This window comes from Bombyx mandarina, chromosome 22, assembly GCF_030267445.1.
Source record: "Bombyx mandarina strain Sakado chromosome 22, ASM3026744v2".
Taxonomy (NCBI): Eukaryota; Metazoa; Arthropoda; class Insecta; order Lepidoptera; family Bombycidae; genus Bombyx; species Bombyx mandarina.
In genome coordinates this window covers 16,854,640-16,870,405 of record NC_143228.1, presented here as the reverse complement: position 1 = coordinate 16,870,405, position 15,766 = coordinate 16,854,640, and the positions used below count along the sequence as shown (strand labels likewise).

General features: G+C 37.1%; 2 protein-coding genes across 3 annotated transcripts in view; one reads left to right on the top strand and one right to left on the bottom strand.

Annotated features, from left to right (window-relative positions):
• Positions 1-6,587, bottom strand: part of MFS9 (major facilitator superfamily transporter 9) — a 45,469-nt gene extending 38,882 nt beyond the window's left edge. Inside the window, exon 1 of one of the 2 annotated variants that reach the window (XM_028170539.2) lies at positions 6,232-6,587. In XM_028170539.2, the coding sequence (XP_028026340.1) occupies positions 6,232-6,281 (50 nt within the window). In that variant the 5' untranslated portion in view covers positions 6,282-6,587. Of the gene's footprint in view, positions 1-2,306; positions 2,578-6,231 lie in introns of those variants that run through there. The other variant, XM_028170538.2, reaches the window with a different exon arrangement.
• A 4,541-nt stretch (positions 6,588-11,128) lies between these two features.
• Positions 11,129-15,178, top strand: LOC149500400 (uncharacterized). The gene has a single exon (XM_089736681.1). The coding sequence runs from the start codon at positions 11,194-11,196 to the stop codon at positions 11,815-11,817; it is 624 nt and encodes a 207-aa protein (XP_089592807.1). The 5' UTR covers positions 11,129-11,193; the 3' UTR covers positions 11,818-15,178.
• The last annotated feature ends 588 nt before the right edge of the window (positions 15,179-15,766 follow it).

The window sequence follows — 15,766 nt, the reverse complement described above, 5'->3', positions numbered from 1 at the left end:
TTCTTTCACATCGAAACAAAGCAGCACATTTTTTTTGTGTGATTGATAGTTTTAGACCAGGAGGCTAGTACCTATAAGCTATCTTTTATCCCGAAATAATAGCTCATTTGCATGGGAATCTATACTGACAATTTTCGTTGACCACGTGGTCGATGCCGCGGGTAGCAGCTAGTATTTTATGTTGATATCGTAATGTGAACGCCGCCACTACCCTTGAGACCCAAGGTCGGACTTTAGAGCATTTACTCGTACATTAGCATAACGCGATAATGGCTGCCCTACTATTCAAACCGGAACATAATACTTATGATTGAGTTGTGGTAAAAAAAAGTAGTGATTCCGAAAAGAGTCAATGCACTACTCAGAAATATCGATTTAGATTTATTTAGAGAAGTAGTCGGGCTGTCCAGGAGTTTCGTTTTAGATTAGGAAATCTTGTAACTCTGTAGTTAGTAAGTACTGATGGCAGGGCAAATTAGGAGCCCGCATGTGGTTACCATCATCTTGAATGATTCCCAGATGCCCACTGAATTTCTCGCCTGATCTTCTTAGTTGGTCGCGATCTGGCGGTAGATTCTGCGAAGAGGTTGAACCCGCGAGCTCACTTACCCGTTCGCGCGTAGCTAAAACATTTCTTTTAGACTACCAGCGTTGACTACCAACGCTTTAGAATAGGTATGAAAAAAAGAAACCTAATTTAGAAATGTTTAATTACGTCAGAGTGAATTGATATTTGATGTAACGTTATTAGACGACCAAAGTCGTTACTAATAGTGTTTTCATACCCTGTACTTTTCCGATGATTAGTTTTTATGTGTTTTTATCGAGTTCGGTCTCGGCTTTGGCGTTGTAAAAGTAATAATATGAGACGTGTTTACGAACGTGATGGATTCCAGGGACGGTCCGTTGAAGAATTTACAACAGAACAAAAGTTAAGTGATTTTGGTAGGAGTCAGAAGATGCGTTAGATTTAAATGCAACTGTCGCCTAGATTATTGACAATGTCAAGCCATTGCTAATTAACTGTATAAGGTATATTGTTTTATGGTTGCCTTGCTGCACTAACGCTAATTACTTATTACATACATTATATCTAACAATGGCAAAGAAGTAACATAGTTGCAAATATTATATGTACCCGTTTAGTCTGAAAGTGATTATGCAAATTATATATTTCACTTGATGACGCATATATGCGTCATATATATAGGGTCTAGAAGCCCAACACGGACTCATTACTACCTAATGATCTACCAACATCAAAAATATATAATATCTCAGTTTTTCAAATGGCCTTTATTACCCCCCACGATCTGTCCACGATACGTCCCTGTCTTCACGGCTTGTGGTTGCACGTACAATGAACAATGGTGGAACAGACATACGTGGGCGTTTTGTATTAAAGTTCAGCCTGAAATGATTACACAAACGTCACAAACCTACACAATGCTTAGATTCTGATAACTAAAATGTTAATTTAACTAACGATTCAGTTTCCAACGAAACTAATATGAATTTTTCTTGGGTAATACTGTCACGAATACACCCAGGACCCATCAAGATCGAACCCCGACGAACTAGAGGTACAGGTCACAAACGAAGTTATAAGTAAATTCTATATATAATATGACGAATTTTATTACGGTTTGACTACTCTAAAATGACAGATAGTAACTAGTAGTCCTCTTTTTTTTTTCCTAATAGAAATGTCAACAGCCTTTTCGATATGAATAGTTGTCAATGACATGCTACGTCCGTTTGAGAAACTATCAACGTAATGTCGTATTCATGTTTGTACGAAAGTCAGAAGATTATATTAATATACATGTACATATACCCATATGCATAATATTTCTTTGAAAGAATGATGAGCAAACGAGGTCGTTACATAAAAGATTCATGATTTGACATTTAAAATTATGCGAAATAAATATTCTGCCGTGATTACATGTTCACGCTTTCTGGGAAACGAACGCAATGGTTGTGAGTTTCTTTTTTTTTAATTTCACGTTTGTTTTGCGTGACTATCTGTCAAAATAAGATAAATTATGTATTAGGGAGATTTTATGGAATCATTGACACTATATATAGTCCACATGACGAAGTACTTGTTTTCCAAAATTCATCTTCAACTTTCTCGTTAGTTCCAGAATCGTTTTCTAAGTTCGATACTTAATTTCTTGTTCAAAAACATGTTGGAATATCCGTTAAGTTTCGCGCATAGCTATAAACATATTACGTAAACAGCCGTAAACTATTTAAATGATTGTACGTTCGTAAAACACGCGTTGGATATTGTAACGAACCTTCTTGTTGTATTATAAAACATAGCTGCTTGACGTTTCAAGTCTTCGGCGACGGTGTTTTCTTCGTTCATTTTGCACTGCACAATGGGGTCACTGTCGTTTTTAGTTCCATAAAAAGTATCTTTGTTAGTGGTGTGATAAAGTTTTGAATGGCGTGGCAGGGGATTTAGAGGTGAGGTTCTCTAGGCTGCAAAGTAGACGCCCGACGCCCGCGCCTCTTACTTTAGCTCGCGGTCCGCGCACTGAGCTATTGGATCACCCACTCGCGGTGTGTGACACCCCCTCTCTGCTTATTTAATACTGTGTTTTCGTTGTTGTGGACGACACGATATTTTTTCTTTACGTGATTTTTATTTCTCATTAAACTATAGGAGTATTAAAATAGCCATTAACAACCGTTATTCGAGCACACGGAATTCAAATGAAACAGGATTTATGCTCAAATTATATTTTGTTTTTATTTGTGTTGTTTTTAGGAAACATGTTAGTCTTTTATCTTGTAATATTTCTGGAAGGAATTCATCATAACGAGTTCAATAAATTAGTATTAACCATAAGTCGATGTTAGAATATATTACAAATTAATCTAAATGTTCCTACAGCGGACATGTATAGCTGCTCTCATTGTGCGAAGTAAAAAATGTGAATTATTTGAAAAACAATTGTAATACTTATTTATACAGCAGTTCATAGCGGTCGTTAGGATGAAGTGGCAATTTGAATGTCAAACATTTAGCACGTGAAGTTCTATCATTTGTTTTAGATTGTCTATCTTTTAACCAACTAACCCCTGTATATATATTGTGTGCGTCTTATTTGTTTTAGGTAAATCAACAGCGATCCTGTTATCAAACATTCTTAGCTACTCTCTTAATTCTTAGTTACGATCTGTGACCTTGTTCGTCCACAAAGCCCGCTTTATAAAGCAGAGTATTATATACACTTGACATTGGCGAAATCTATAAGGAAACGCCATTAACCCAAGAGATTGATTATCATTTGTTTACAGTCTGTTTCCCGGTTTTTTTTTACTTTTTACTAGTAGTCATTAAAGTGTATTCTGAGAAGTGAGGGGGTTAATATCTTGACTATTTCTCCATGAAGCTTTGGGAGGTTTACAACGAAAGGAAGATCTTCCACCGAGCGGGTGATATTGCTCGGTAGACCGACGGTCCGAATGTTGTTGTCGGAACTTGCATTTTAAGCAGGCTTATCTTGAAAATGACGTAAGCGAGATTCAGGCATCTGTCAAATATCTTGCATTGTATGATGGCTACCCGCCACAAAGCAATGGTTTGGTTCAATCTCAAAAAGGGTGGGATTTAGTTTTATTTTTCCCAGTAAGTACTGAATAATAAGAATTAAATCTAGTTCTAGATCTTACTTTTTTTGTTTCATGGTGAAAAAAATTGTAAGTTTGAATCGTCAATTCACAGTTGATGAAACAATTAATTTCTCATCTAAAGACCAGGAAAAACGTTTGCGTTTAGGCGACTTTTAAGTAATTGAAGGTTCTTGGGAAAATTGAAATTAAAACCTCATGAGGTTGATGAGAAAGGGATCTCTTTTGTAGATATAAATCAGCAAAATTGGCCTCCAGAAATTTAAAAATAAAGAAATGTACCCAAATACCCACTGTTAAACCTGGCAAATTTGTCCAGGCCAATCAATTGACATACTAACATTAATATTTATGTTGGTATAATGAAAACAAACATAAAAAAATTACCACTGTAATGTTAGCCAGCTTGTAGTCCAAACAATGATATCTCAGGGTTTTATCTCAGGTAAAACATTTCAATCTGCTAATATTTACAAATTTACTCACAATTATTTTCCTTTGTGATTTGTGATTTTCTGCAGTACAATAAAAACGAAGGCTTTCAAAAATAAATAAATGATGTTGTTAGTTTTTGTAGAATCTATCGTTACATCTACAGTGACAAGATCTATTAGAAAATGAAAAAAAATTGCAGTATAGTGGTACTAATCTGTATGGGTAAATAGCACATTCTATAATTAGTAGTTACGCAAAAAAATTATGCAGGTAAGGATTTGTGTAAGTATTTTAAAACTAAACTGTAAATGTTGTACTTCATAACTGAAAAATTACCATCATTTACTATTTTTAATTATTTTAGTGTTTTTTTTTTTTTTATTGCTTAAATGGGTGGACGAGCTCACAGCCCACCTGGTGTTAAGTGGTTACGGGAGCCTATAGACATCTACAACGTAAATGCGCCACCCACCTTTAGATAAGTTCTAAGGTCTCAGTATAATTACAACGGCTGCCCCACATTCAAACCGAAACACATTACTGCTTCACGGCAGAAATAGGCAGGGTGGTGGTACCTATCCGCGCGGACTCACAAGAGGTCCTACCACCAGTAATTAGCTCACAGGCCATCTGGTATTAAAGGGTCATTGACAAATACCGCAACCTGCTTTGACAGATGTAGTGAAAGTACTAATTTTGTTTCATAATATTTGCTGTACCCTTCAAACCAGAATGCATGGCTGCTTCGAAGCAGATATAGGCAGGATGGTGGTACATCTTTAAACAGTTTTACAATACACCTCAGCACTATTAAGCTAAATAATTTCTATCCACATAGGGTTTCCTGGAATTGAAATTGTTAAGTGATTGTTTTAAATTTTTTGTCTGTGGTATTCAATAGATTTTTTTTATATAATATTTGGTTGCATTCTACATTGTACAAAAAAGTAATGATAGTAAATATAAAAAGATACACTCATTACATTACGGCTAGAAATTTTTAAACCATTATACAAATGAACTCACATAGATTTGGCATAAAGTAGCTTAAGATAAAAATGTTTCTTAGTAATCTATTTATTTACAGAATTATTTTTTATTGCTTTGGTGGGTGGACGAGCTCACGGCCCACCTAATGTTATGTGGTTACCGGAGCTCATAGACATCTACAAGGTAAATGTTGCCACCCACCTTGAGATATGAGTTCTAAGGTCTCAGTATAGTTACTGGGACTCAGTTTAGATTATACTATATATAATCTGATGGTTTCTAGTCATATTTTTTTTAATTTATACCATAATTGTCATTAATTATTATCAATTAACTATACAAATGTCATACACTTAGGCTGCAAACTAGATTTAATATAATTACTTATATTTGATGTTTAATTTGAAAAATATTATAAATTTTTATCATCATTATCAGTCATGGGCCTTTCCCAATCCACACCACTGAGCCAGGTCTTCAGCTCTCCCCATCCATTTCTTACCTGCTAACCATCGAAGGTAATCACAGCACCTAGGGGGGGGCGTCCCATGTTACATTTCTTGCTGCATGATTTAAATATTATTCAATTCAAATACTAAAAGTAACTTATTTTATTTATATTATATTAATACTATTAAAATAAAAGCAAAGTAGTCTATTATTATGAAAATTTGGAGTTTGAATTTACAATGGAAAAAAAGAAATTATTCTGTATTTTTTATTTATTTAAATAAGGGTAGAAAATTATATTGAGATTGGAATAATATAGGTGTATTGTCTTGGCAGTAAGGCACACAAGAAGTTTTGCAAAAAGTTGATCTTTAAATTAATAAGGTTAGATCTACTTTTTTTATAATTCTAAATTATAATTTTAAGAAGAGCTATCAGACGATTGTTTAATTTGAAAAAAGTCCATCAGTTTTTATCATGCTTTATTTTATTGTATGATTGATTGATTGATCTTAATATTGCAAAAATAGCCTTTAAATAGTGAACAATATTGTTAGCAGAGATCATCAGCATGTTTAACTGTTTGTAGGATGTTCGGAAATTTTCAAAACATCGCTATTCAGCACGCTATAAACGTATTTTAAGGCTGCGGAAGGTTTTGTAAAGGTGTCCATAACTATAAATCAGTTGGCATAAAAAAAAACTTACGCGTCCAAAAGAGGTGTATATGTGTAGCTGTGATGTGCGTACTTTTTCATATTTTTCACAATTGTTAAATAGTTTTAATTTTAAATTTGTACTTTAATGAACAGGGATCAAATCTTATTTTTACTGCAATGTTCTACTGATGCACTAAGCACTCTTAAACCCTGTAATATTAATTTCACTAATACTTATTTTAAAATATCGTTAACTTTCAGAATGTTTGTCTTCAAACTACTGTGTGTGATATTTTATATTCTTTATTCATATTAGACTTTTAATGCTAAATAACTAAACAGTACGTAAATAAAAAGAAATAAATAAATAAAAAATACTATTGTTACACATGTCTATGAAACTAAACAAACAACTGAAACAAGTCTTTTTTTACTATTTTGCAGGCAAAGGGAACACAGCCCAGATATGCCAGCGTTGCCAACTCGAAATTCGTCAAGGTGGGAGATAGGGTTTTACAAGTTGGTAGTTTCCAACAAACCCTACTATGAAAAGTTGGTAGATCTACCACCCATACTTTTCAAGTCTTTTAGAGACCCTCCAATAAGAATCTGGCATCCTTAATTTACTTTTCGATTGGATAAGACATATTTGAACTATTTTTATTAGAAATCCAATGATAAAACAGAATTACAGGCCGCTAATATTTGTGGTGAATGGTTTTTCACACACAGATTAACAACGGGAGACGTCCGGAATAAAAGAAAGACAGGCTGTCAGATTGAGGGAAAAATGTCATGAGATAAAAATTTGTGTTTTATGTTTTTAAAAGGTTCAAAGGATAAAAACCAATTGATTGGTAATGTATACGATTTTAAGGTGCGTGTGGAATAAATAAGTGCTTCCTATACTGCAGTTTGAGTTTAATCCGCAACGACGACAGTTGACAACATATTTCCCAAAATGGTGACCCCGACACGAGAAATTGAGATGTCCCGTTGAAGCCGCGGACGTAATAACGGATGTAATAACGCAATATAGAAGCCTGCTTTCAATAAATCCACGGAGAACCACAGAAATTAATCGCAAATGTTCATTTCCTTATTACGCCTGAACATTTTTTCGACAATTTAATTATCAATTTCGCAAGTATTAGTGAGGTCTAATACGAACACCATCAGTGCTGCAGTCTATATATTAGGGACTCTAATAAAAAATAGAATTTCGTATTAAAAACCATAATGTTATTTATTTCCTTTAATTTTTTTATTTTTCTGTGAATGTATTAACCAATATTAATTTTAGTTAAAAAAAAAATTTAATACCATTTTGTATTGTAATATAATACTATAATTAGTTATATGTATAATTCCTGCTGAGCGTGTGGTATAGTTATCATTATTTATACAGTTTTACATTATTAAACTAAGTTTATATTTTTCTTCTTAACAATGGCCAGTCAAGAAATACAGGAACAACTGCAACAACTCTTGGCTGCAAATGCAGCGCTACAAAAACAACTTGAAGGAAATGAGAGAGAAACAAAAGTTTGTAGAGTTACAGTCAAATTGCCTACATTTTGGGCTGACAAACCAGCTGTTTGATTTGCTCAAATTGAAGCTCAATTCCAAATTGCCAATATTGTGACAGATACTACTAAATATAATTATGTTGTAGGTCACCTTGACCAAAGAATAGCTGGAGAGGTTGAAGACATAATAACAAACCCACCAACTGAAGAAAAATATGAAAAATTAAAAAGCATACTTATTCAGCGCCTTTCTGTATCACAAGAAAAAAGAGTTCGACAACTTCTGAGTGATGAAGAACTTGAGGATAGAAAACCATCACAGTTCCTCCGACACCTACGCTCTCTTGCAGGAAGCACACTCACAGACGACAATATTATACGCCAACTTTGGTTACGCCGCTTGCCTCATCAGGCTCAAGCTATACTGGCAGCACAGGCTGACCTTGGCCTTGACAAATTGTCAGAACTAGCCGACAAAATTCTTGAGTTGGCCCAAACTCCTCCTATGGTATGTTCGACCGCAACATCTTCGAACAGTTTAACCCTTGGTTCATTAGCCAAACAACTAGAAGAGATCAGTAGCCAAGTTGCTGCCCTATCTAGGCGACAGAGCCGCCCTTATCGTGACAGATCATCATCTCGCGGCCCTAAAATTTGTTGGTATCATCGGAGGTGGGGCAATAATGCAACTAAATGTGTAACTCCTTGCACCTGGAAGGCGGAAAACCCAAACAGCAGTCAGTAATGGCGGCAACTGATTGCCATAGTATTGGCCGCCGCCTGTTTGTCATTGACCAAGTGACCAAGCACCGTTTTTTAATCGACACTGGATCAGACCTATGTTGTTTCCCCCATCACTGGTTACCAGTAAAGCGAAAGGCTACCAAATACGACTTAAGCGCTGCCAATGGTAGTTGCATTCGGACTTTCGGCACAATTAATTTAAATCTAAACTTCGGGCTACGCCGTAACTTTGTCTGGAAATTTGTCATAGCCGACGTTTTTTTTTTTTTATATTTTTTTTTTTTTTTTATTGCCTTTGTAGGCAGACGGGCATACGGCCCACCTGATGGTGAGTGGTTACCGTCGCCCATGGACTTCAGCAATGCAAGGGGCAGAGCCAAGCCGCTGCCTACCGCTTAATACTCTCCACAAGCCTCGTTTGAAGAATTAACTTAATTAACTCTGCAATTATCGGATCTGATTTTTTAGCGTTTTACAATCTTTTACCGGATTGCAGAAATGAAAGGATAGTTGATGGGACCACAGGACTATCATCAATTGCCTCAACCACTGATATTGATCAACCAAGTGTTCGAGCAGTTGCATCTGGAAAGGTCATTTTTACTGAATTATTAGCAGAATTTCCAGACATTACACGACCACCAGGGCTGCCTCGAGTCGTTAAGCACCATACGGTCCATTTCATTAAAACAACGGATGGGCCTCCGATTGCCTGCCGTCCCCGCCGCTTAGCCCCTCAGAAACTAGTTGCAGCTAAGAAAGAGTTCGAGGATATGGTGCAATCTGGTACAGCTCGACCATCCAAAAGTGCCTGGTCATCACCACTGCATATGACAATTAAAAAAGACGACACCTGGCGTCCATGCGGCGATTACCGGGCCCTAAACGCCAGAACAGTTCCAGATAGGTACCCCGTGCGCCATATTCACGATTTTGCTCATAACCTCTCTGGTTCAAAAGTTTTCAGCACCATCGATTTAGTAAAAGCTTATCACCAGATACCGATCGCTGAGGAGGACGTGCCGAAGACAGCAATTGTTACACCGTTTGGCCTCTTCGAATTCCCATTCATGACTTTTGGGCTTCGAAACGCGGGACAGACATTCCAGCGATTTATTGATGAGGTCACACGGGGCCTTGATTTCTGCTTTCCCTACGTTGATGACATCCTCGTTCATTCAGCTGATGAGAATCTTCATCTGAAACACCTTCGAACCCTCTTCGAACGTCTACAAGAATACGGAGTTGTAATTAACCCCTCCAAATGTACTCTGGGAGTAGATGAAGTTAACTTCTTGGGCTATCACATAAACAGTGAAGGGACACGCCCTCCTCAGGCTCGCATCCAAGTCTTATTGGACTTTCCACCTCCTGAGACGGTACAAGGTATGCGCCGATTTCTCGGTATGCTGAACTACTACCGGCGTTTTGTTCCACATGCTGCTCAGTTTCAGGCACCGCTAATTGAGGCTCTCGTAGCAACAAAGAGCAAGGGTGCCAGGCCATTTCCTTGGTCCCCAGAGCTACTTCAGCAATTTGAAGCCTGCAAGCAAAGCTTGTCCTCGGCGACGCTATTACAACATCCTGTGAGTAATTCTAGTTTAGGTCTGTTCACGGATGCCTCCAGTGTTCATATTGGGTCTTGCCTTCAGCAAAAGGTAAATGGTAAGTGGTTTCCGCTATCTTTTTTTAGTAAGAAACTCACACCCCAGCAAAGACAGTGGCCGACTTACTACAGAGAATTATTAGCGGTATACGAAAGTGTTCAACATTTTCGATATATTTTAGAAGTCCAGCATGCCACAATTTTTACCGACCACAAACCACTCTTATATGCTTTCTTACAGAGACGCGAGAAGCTGCCACCTCCTCAGTTAAACCAGTTGTTTTTTATAAGCCAATTCACGACTGACATACAGTATATTAAGGGCGAGGACAATATCGTTGCTGACACAATGTCACGCATCGATATCAACGCCATCGCGCTGGATCAAGATCACGATGCACTCGCGAAGTCTCAGGCTACAGATTCTGAATTGAAAAATCTGTTACAAAATGGCTCTAGCCTGAGCCTAACTAAAATCAGCCCTCCAGAAGCGAAATCGGCAATTTATTGTGACGTTTCTACAGGTAAGCCGCGTCCGTATTTGACCCCTTCCTTTCGAAGAACCGCGTTCAACCAACTGCACAACTTGAGTCATCCTGGTATCCGTGCTACCACACGCCTCGTGTCAGAACGTTTCGTTTGGCCATCGATGAAAAGGGACTGCCGTATTTGGTCTCGAAGCTGTGACGCATGTCAACGTAGCAAAGTTTCAAGACACAACTCAGCTCCTACTGGAAAGTTTAACACACCATCCGGTCGCTTCATGCACGTGCATATAGACATTGTAGGGCCATTACCGGTTTGCAACGAATACCGATATTGTTTGACGGCAATTGATAGGGTTTCCAGGTGGCTAGAGGTGTGGCCTATGCGCACCATCACGGCAGAGGAAGTGGTGGAAACTTTTACCAGGGAGTGGATTTCCCGTTTTGGAGTACCGTCAATAATCACAACAGACCAAGGATCCCAATTTGAATCCGATTTGTTTAACCGGCTGCTGCTTCGATTCGCCACCAAGCGTATAAGGACTACCTCATATCATCCCTGCGCAAATGGAATGATTGAACGTGTCCATAGACAGCTCAAGGCGGCATTAATATGCCATCAAGATTCATGGGTAAGATCCCTTCCCATGGTTTTGCTGGGAATGCGGTCAGCCTTTAAAGAAGATCTGGAAGCCACAGTCGCAGAAACGGTGTACGGTGAACCTTTAAGACTCCCTGGAGAGCTGTTAATAGCTTCCTCGTCAATAGAAAAAATTGAGGATGCCACCGACTTTGTGGTACAATTGCGTAACAAAATGTCATCTATACGCCCAGTGCCTGCTTCTCGACATTGTAAAAACTCTCCATTTATATTCAAGGAATTGGAAAGCGCTTCTCATGTTTTCCTGAGAGACGATACCATCCGCAGGTCATTGCAGCCGCCATATACAGGTCCATTTAAAGTATTAGAACGCTCCCCTGATGGGAAAACGTTCACACTGTCCATAAAAAATAACAAAGTTGTCGTGAGTGTAGACAGACTTAAGCCGGCTTTCATAGATCACATTGATGATGAACGGAAGCAAGCTGAGCCTTTGTCTTCTCAGCAAAATCAAGCCTTACGACCAATGGATCTGGAAAATCCGCCGCTGTTGCCGCTGCCAACAAGGCCGCTGTCAATTCCAATAAAAATTCAAGGTGAGAAAACAAAAGAGCCTTATACCACACGCTCAGGCAGACGTGTCAGATTTAAAAAAATGACTGATTTATAAGAACTACTTGTATCTTGTTACCTGTTGTTACCTATCGTTACCTTGTACTTGTTACTTGTTACCTGTAATTTTCGCTTATAATTCTTCGTTTTATACAATTATTCTTGTAATACATTCGCACGTATACCTAATTATGCGTAATATTAAGAGTATAGTGACAATTTTGATTAAGGGCTCTCATCTGGCGTATCTTTCTCCGTGGGGGTGTGGTGTGGTGAATGGTTTTTCACACACAGATTAACAACGGGAGACGTCCGGAATAAAAGAAAGACAGGCTGTCAGATTGAGGGAAAAATGTCTTGAGATAAAAATTTGTGTTTTACGTTTTTAAAAGGTTCAAAGGATAAAAACCAATTGATTGGTAATGTATACGATTTTAAGGTGCGTGTGGAATAAATAAGTGCTTCCTATACTGCAGTTTGAGTTTAATCCGCAACGACGACAGTTGACAACATATTTCCCAAATATTCTTCTTTTTCCCATAGTTGAGAATATTTTTGATTGTAATGCATCTTTTTTAATTTTCGAGGAGATTTTTTTTCGTTTTCACTTTCACTCATTTTGATAGTGTTCAATTGAAACGTTTTAAAAATTACAATCAGTTATTTGTTAATTGAATCGCGTTACATATAGAGTTCAATTCTGTTCAATATTATTTTCATGGAGGATGGATTTGAACTTTTTGAAAACTTCAAAAGTTGGTAGTTAAAGTGGTAGGTTTGATTACGACACTAAAAGTTGGTAGAGTTGGCAACGCTGATAATATATGCATTTCGTTGAGTGAAAGTTATGGTCAGTACTGTAAAATACCTCATTAATAATAATTCAGTGTCCATCACTCAGATCCAGATTTGCAGATTTATAATCGATTTGACCGTCACTAGAACACAGAAGAGACTGTCTTTGCCTAAGCATTCTGAAATTGTATGATATTCATGAAACATCACTGTCTATTTTAATTTGATAGCATAATACTATTTTTATTGAATCTATGCATACAGTTTCTACTACTGTGCACATTTTTCACTCCTTCCTCGCCCCGTTCATGTTTTGTTTGTACATCAATTATGTTTCCTGGTCACCTCTAAGCCCTCTGGTATTGTAATGAGATCCGGTAGTAGATTCATTTGTAAAACAGTTGCCCTTGAGTTGCCATGTATCGTTCGGAAGTGCACGGGCAGCTGTTAGAAAATTCTATGCCTCCTGGGTGAGTTCCTGCTCGCCCAACCGTCCCAGTTTCAGACATATTTAATTACCATTTTGCAAAGCTTTAATAGCATTGGCGCGTGCAGACCATCTAGTTTCCGAAAGAGACTTCAGAACTCTGTTTGCACCTTAATGCTCTGTCAAAATTTTTCATCGTTTTTTCGAAGCCGAGAAAAAATTGAACAATTTTTGTACAAATTGAAAGAATCTTACTGCTTCAGTAACGCACTCAGCAGCCTAAACACCCACTAAATTTAGCGAATGTGCCGCACATGGAACGTAAATCGCAAATTCGCAAACTTCTTTTATTCTTGACTGAACACCAGAGTACTTTCCAGACATATTTGATGCATTGTCGTAGCTCTGCTAGTGACAATCTTTTATAGGAATATCAAGGCTTTCAAAAAAGTTTAAAATGGTATCTGCTATATATTGCGCATTATGTTCATCCATAGGCAAAAATTGCAAAAATCTCTCAATAGGCTGTCCGTCTTTTACGTATCTAACTATGAAAGTCAGTTAGTCAACGTGGGACAGATCTGGCGTAGAATCTACGCTAATAGAATAGTACTTTGCTGATTTAAGTTCTTTGACAATGGTCTCCAAAACTTGCTGTCCCATTAAATTCATTACAAATATTTGCCGATAAATATGATGTACTTGCTTTTCCACGATTTACGCAGTTTTGTATGTGATCAGCAAGAAAAGGATTAAATTCACTAATCAGTTCTAAGCATCCCAAATAATTCCCATTATTTTCCGATCCTAATATCTCATTATCACCACGAAAAGCAAGACGTCTTGAAGCCAAAAATTTAACTACTGGAACAATCCTCCTAAGCACATGCTCCCAATAGTTAATTTCTGTATTATATTGGGACAGTAACTCAGTATCAATTCGTCCAGTCGTTTTCATTCTTGCAACATAATTCATCATAAATTCCCTGTGCTGTAAACTGTTCTCATGCTCTATCAATATGTTACTTAAATGCTTCCAATCTTTATATCCATTGGGAGAACTTAAATTATGTCCAGTATGTACCAGTAGTAGTATTAAATAGACAGCAGCAATAACAGTATACAGATTTCTTTGCTGGTGAATAAAGGAGCCATTATCTTTCTAAAGACTCATCATTCGTCAGTTTACGAATAAAAATATTTTTAGTCAAGTATCTAGTTTTCGTTTTACCATTTGAATCTGGAAAACTTGAAGAACTTTCGAAGAAGTCACTATTTATATTTTGGAAAACTCTGGCCCTTTTCGAATCCAAATATCACGGACTTCTTCCGGTAAAATGTCGTCACAGTAAGTACCACGGTCAGGAGACACAAATACATTCTCTAAGCTTGCAGTTATTAATTCACAGTAGCTTGAAGTCGATGGTTCAGCATCTAATGTGTGTTTGTCATTTTCGTCACACGTAACCTCTTTTTCCTGGTGATGAGGATGAATAATCCCTCGGCTTATTTGTTTCTTCAACCGTTAAAAACGAAGTGAGCTTTGGAAGTTTTTCCGTTATTTCTTTTTGAGCTATAATTTTTTTTTGTGAACCACTTAAATATGTTCTTTTCGACATAAAGAAATAATGTTTAAAAGAACAAATCAAAACTCCTGTTTATCTTACTTAATTTTAAATATCAAACGAAACAAAATAACGCCACTCATTCCTATCAGACTGAAAGTTCAATACATAATTCGGGGATTCCCTCAACCATAAGCAATGTCGACATTTATGTTAGGCCTTGTTTAAGCGGTGCAGTTTGACTTTGGAATCGGAGTGATTGCGTGAGTGATCGCTAGATGGTGTACATAGTAAATTAGGTAGGATGCGTTCGGCAATATTATTAATTAGTACAGTAGGAATAGCACAGTCTTTGATATAATGGCGTAGTATATGCCTTGTAAATAGCTTCTGATAAGATTACTGATTTGTGAAAAAAGTGTAATGTGCCCGACAAAAATGTTTTGAGAATAAATGTGTGAGAGAAATTGCCGGTCCTTCGGGGCCCCCTGAGAATGGGGGCCCTGGGCACGGGCCCCGTGTGCCCTTATGGTAAAGACGGTATTGCTGCGTAGCATTAACCCTTAATCGGGCAGAACAATTTTTTTCATGGGTTGAGTATATGCTCTTGGATCGTGTTGGATATCAGTGTACATAAAATCATATATAATATATATTACTGAAACTGAAAATAATGATGTTTTACGGGTGGGAAATTATTTCCCTTTGCCTGTTCATGGACAATCAAAGTGGGAAATAATTTCCCTTTGCCCGATTATGTCTGTAAATTTAAATAGATTACTAATTTACCCTGACTCTGCTTTTGAATTTATTTTCCTCAATAAATGTGCACAGAATTATGCAGTAGAAGTGAGGTGGAGTGTCAGTGTGCAAATAAAGGATCAAATAAACAATAAAAACTATTAGGATGGACTTATCAGGCAATCGCCATATCGCCATAAATATCGTCATCATCAGTATCGATGTCAGATAAATCAGAAAGATTTAGTAGGTAATATCAAGCGCTTAAAACACTTGAAACCAATATTTTGAAATAAACTAAATAACTTGACAAAATTAAAAAGTTGACAGAAATAAATCCCCATTTTTTATATATTATAGTGACGCAAAACGGAGTCGGAGAATGGACAAAGTGAACTATTTTCCCACTTGCAAAAATATATTTCAAATGAATGAAAACCACACAATACCACTACGTTTTTGCATTGAATAACATAACA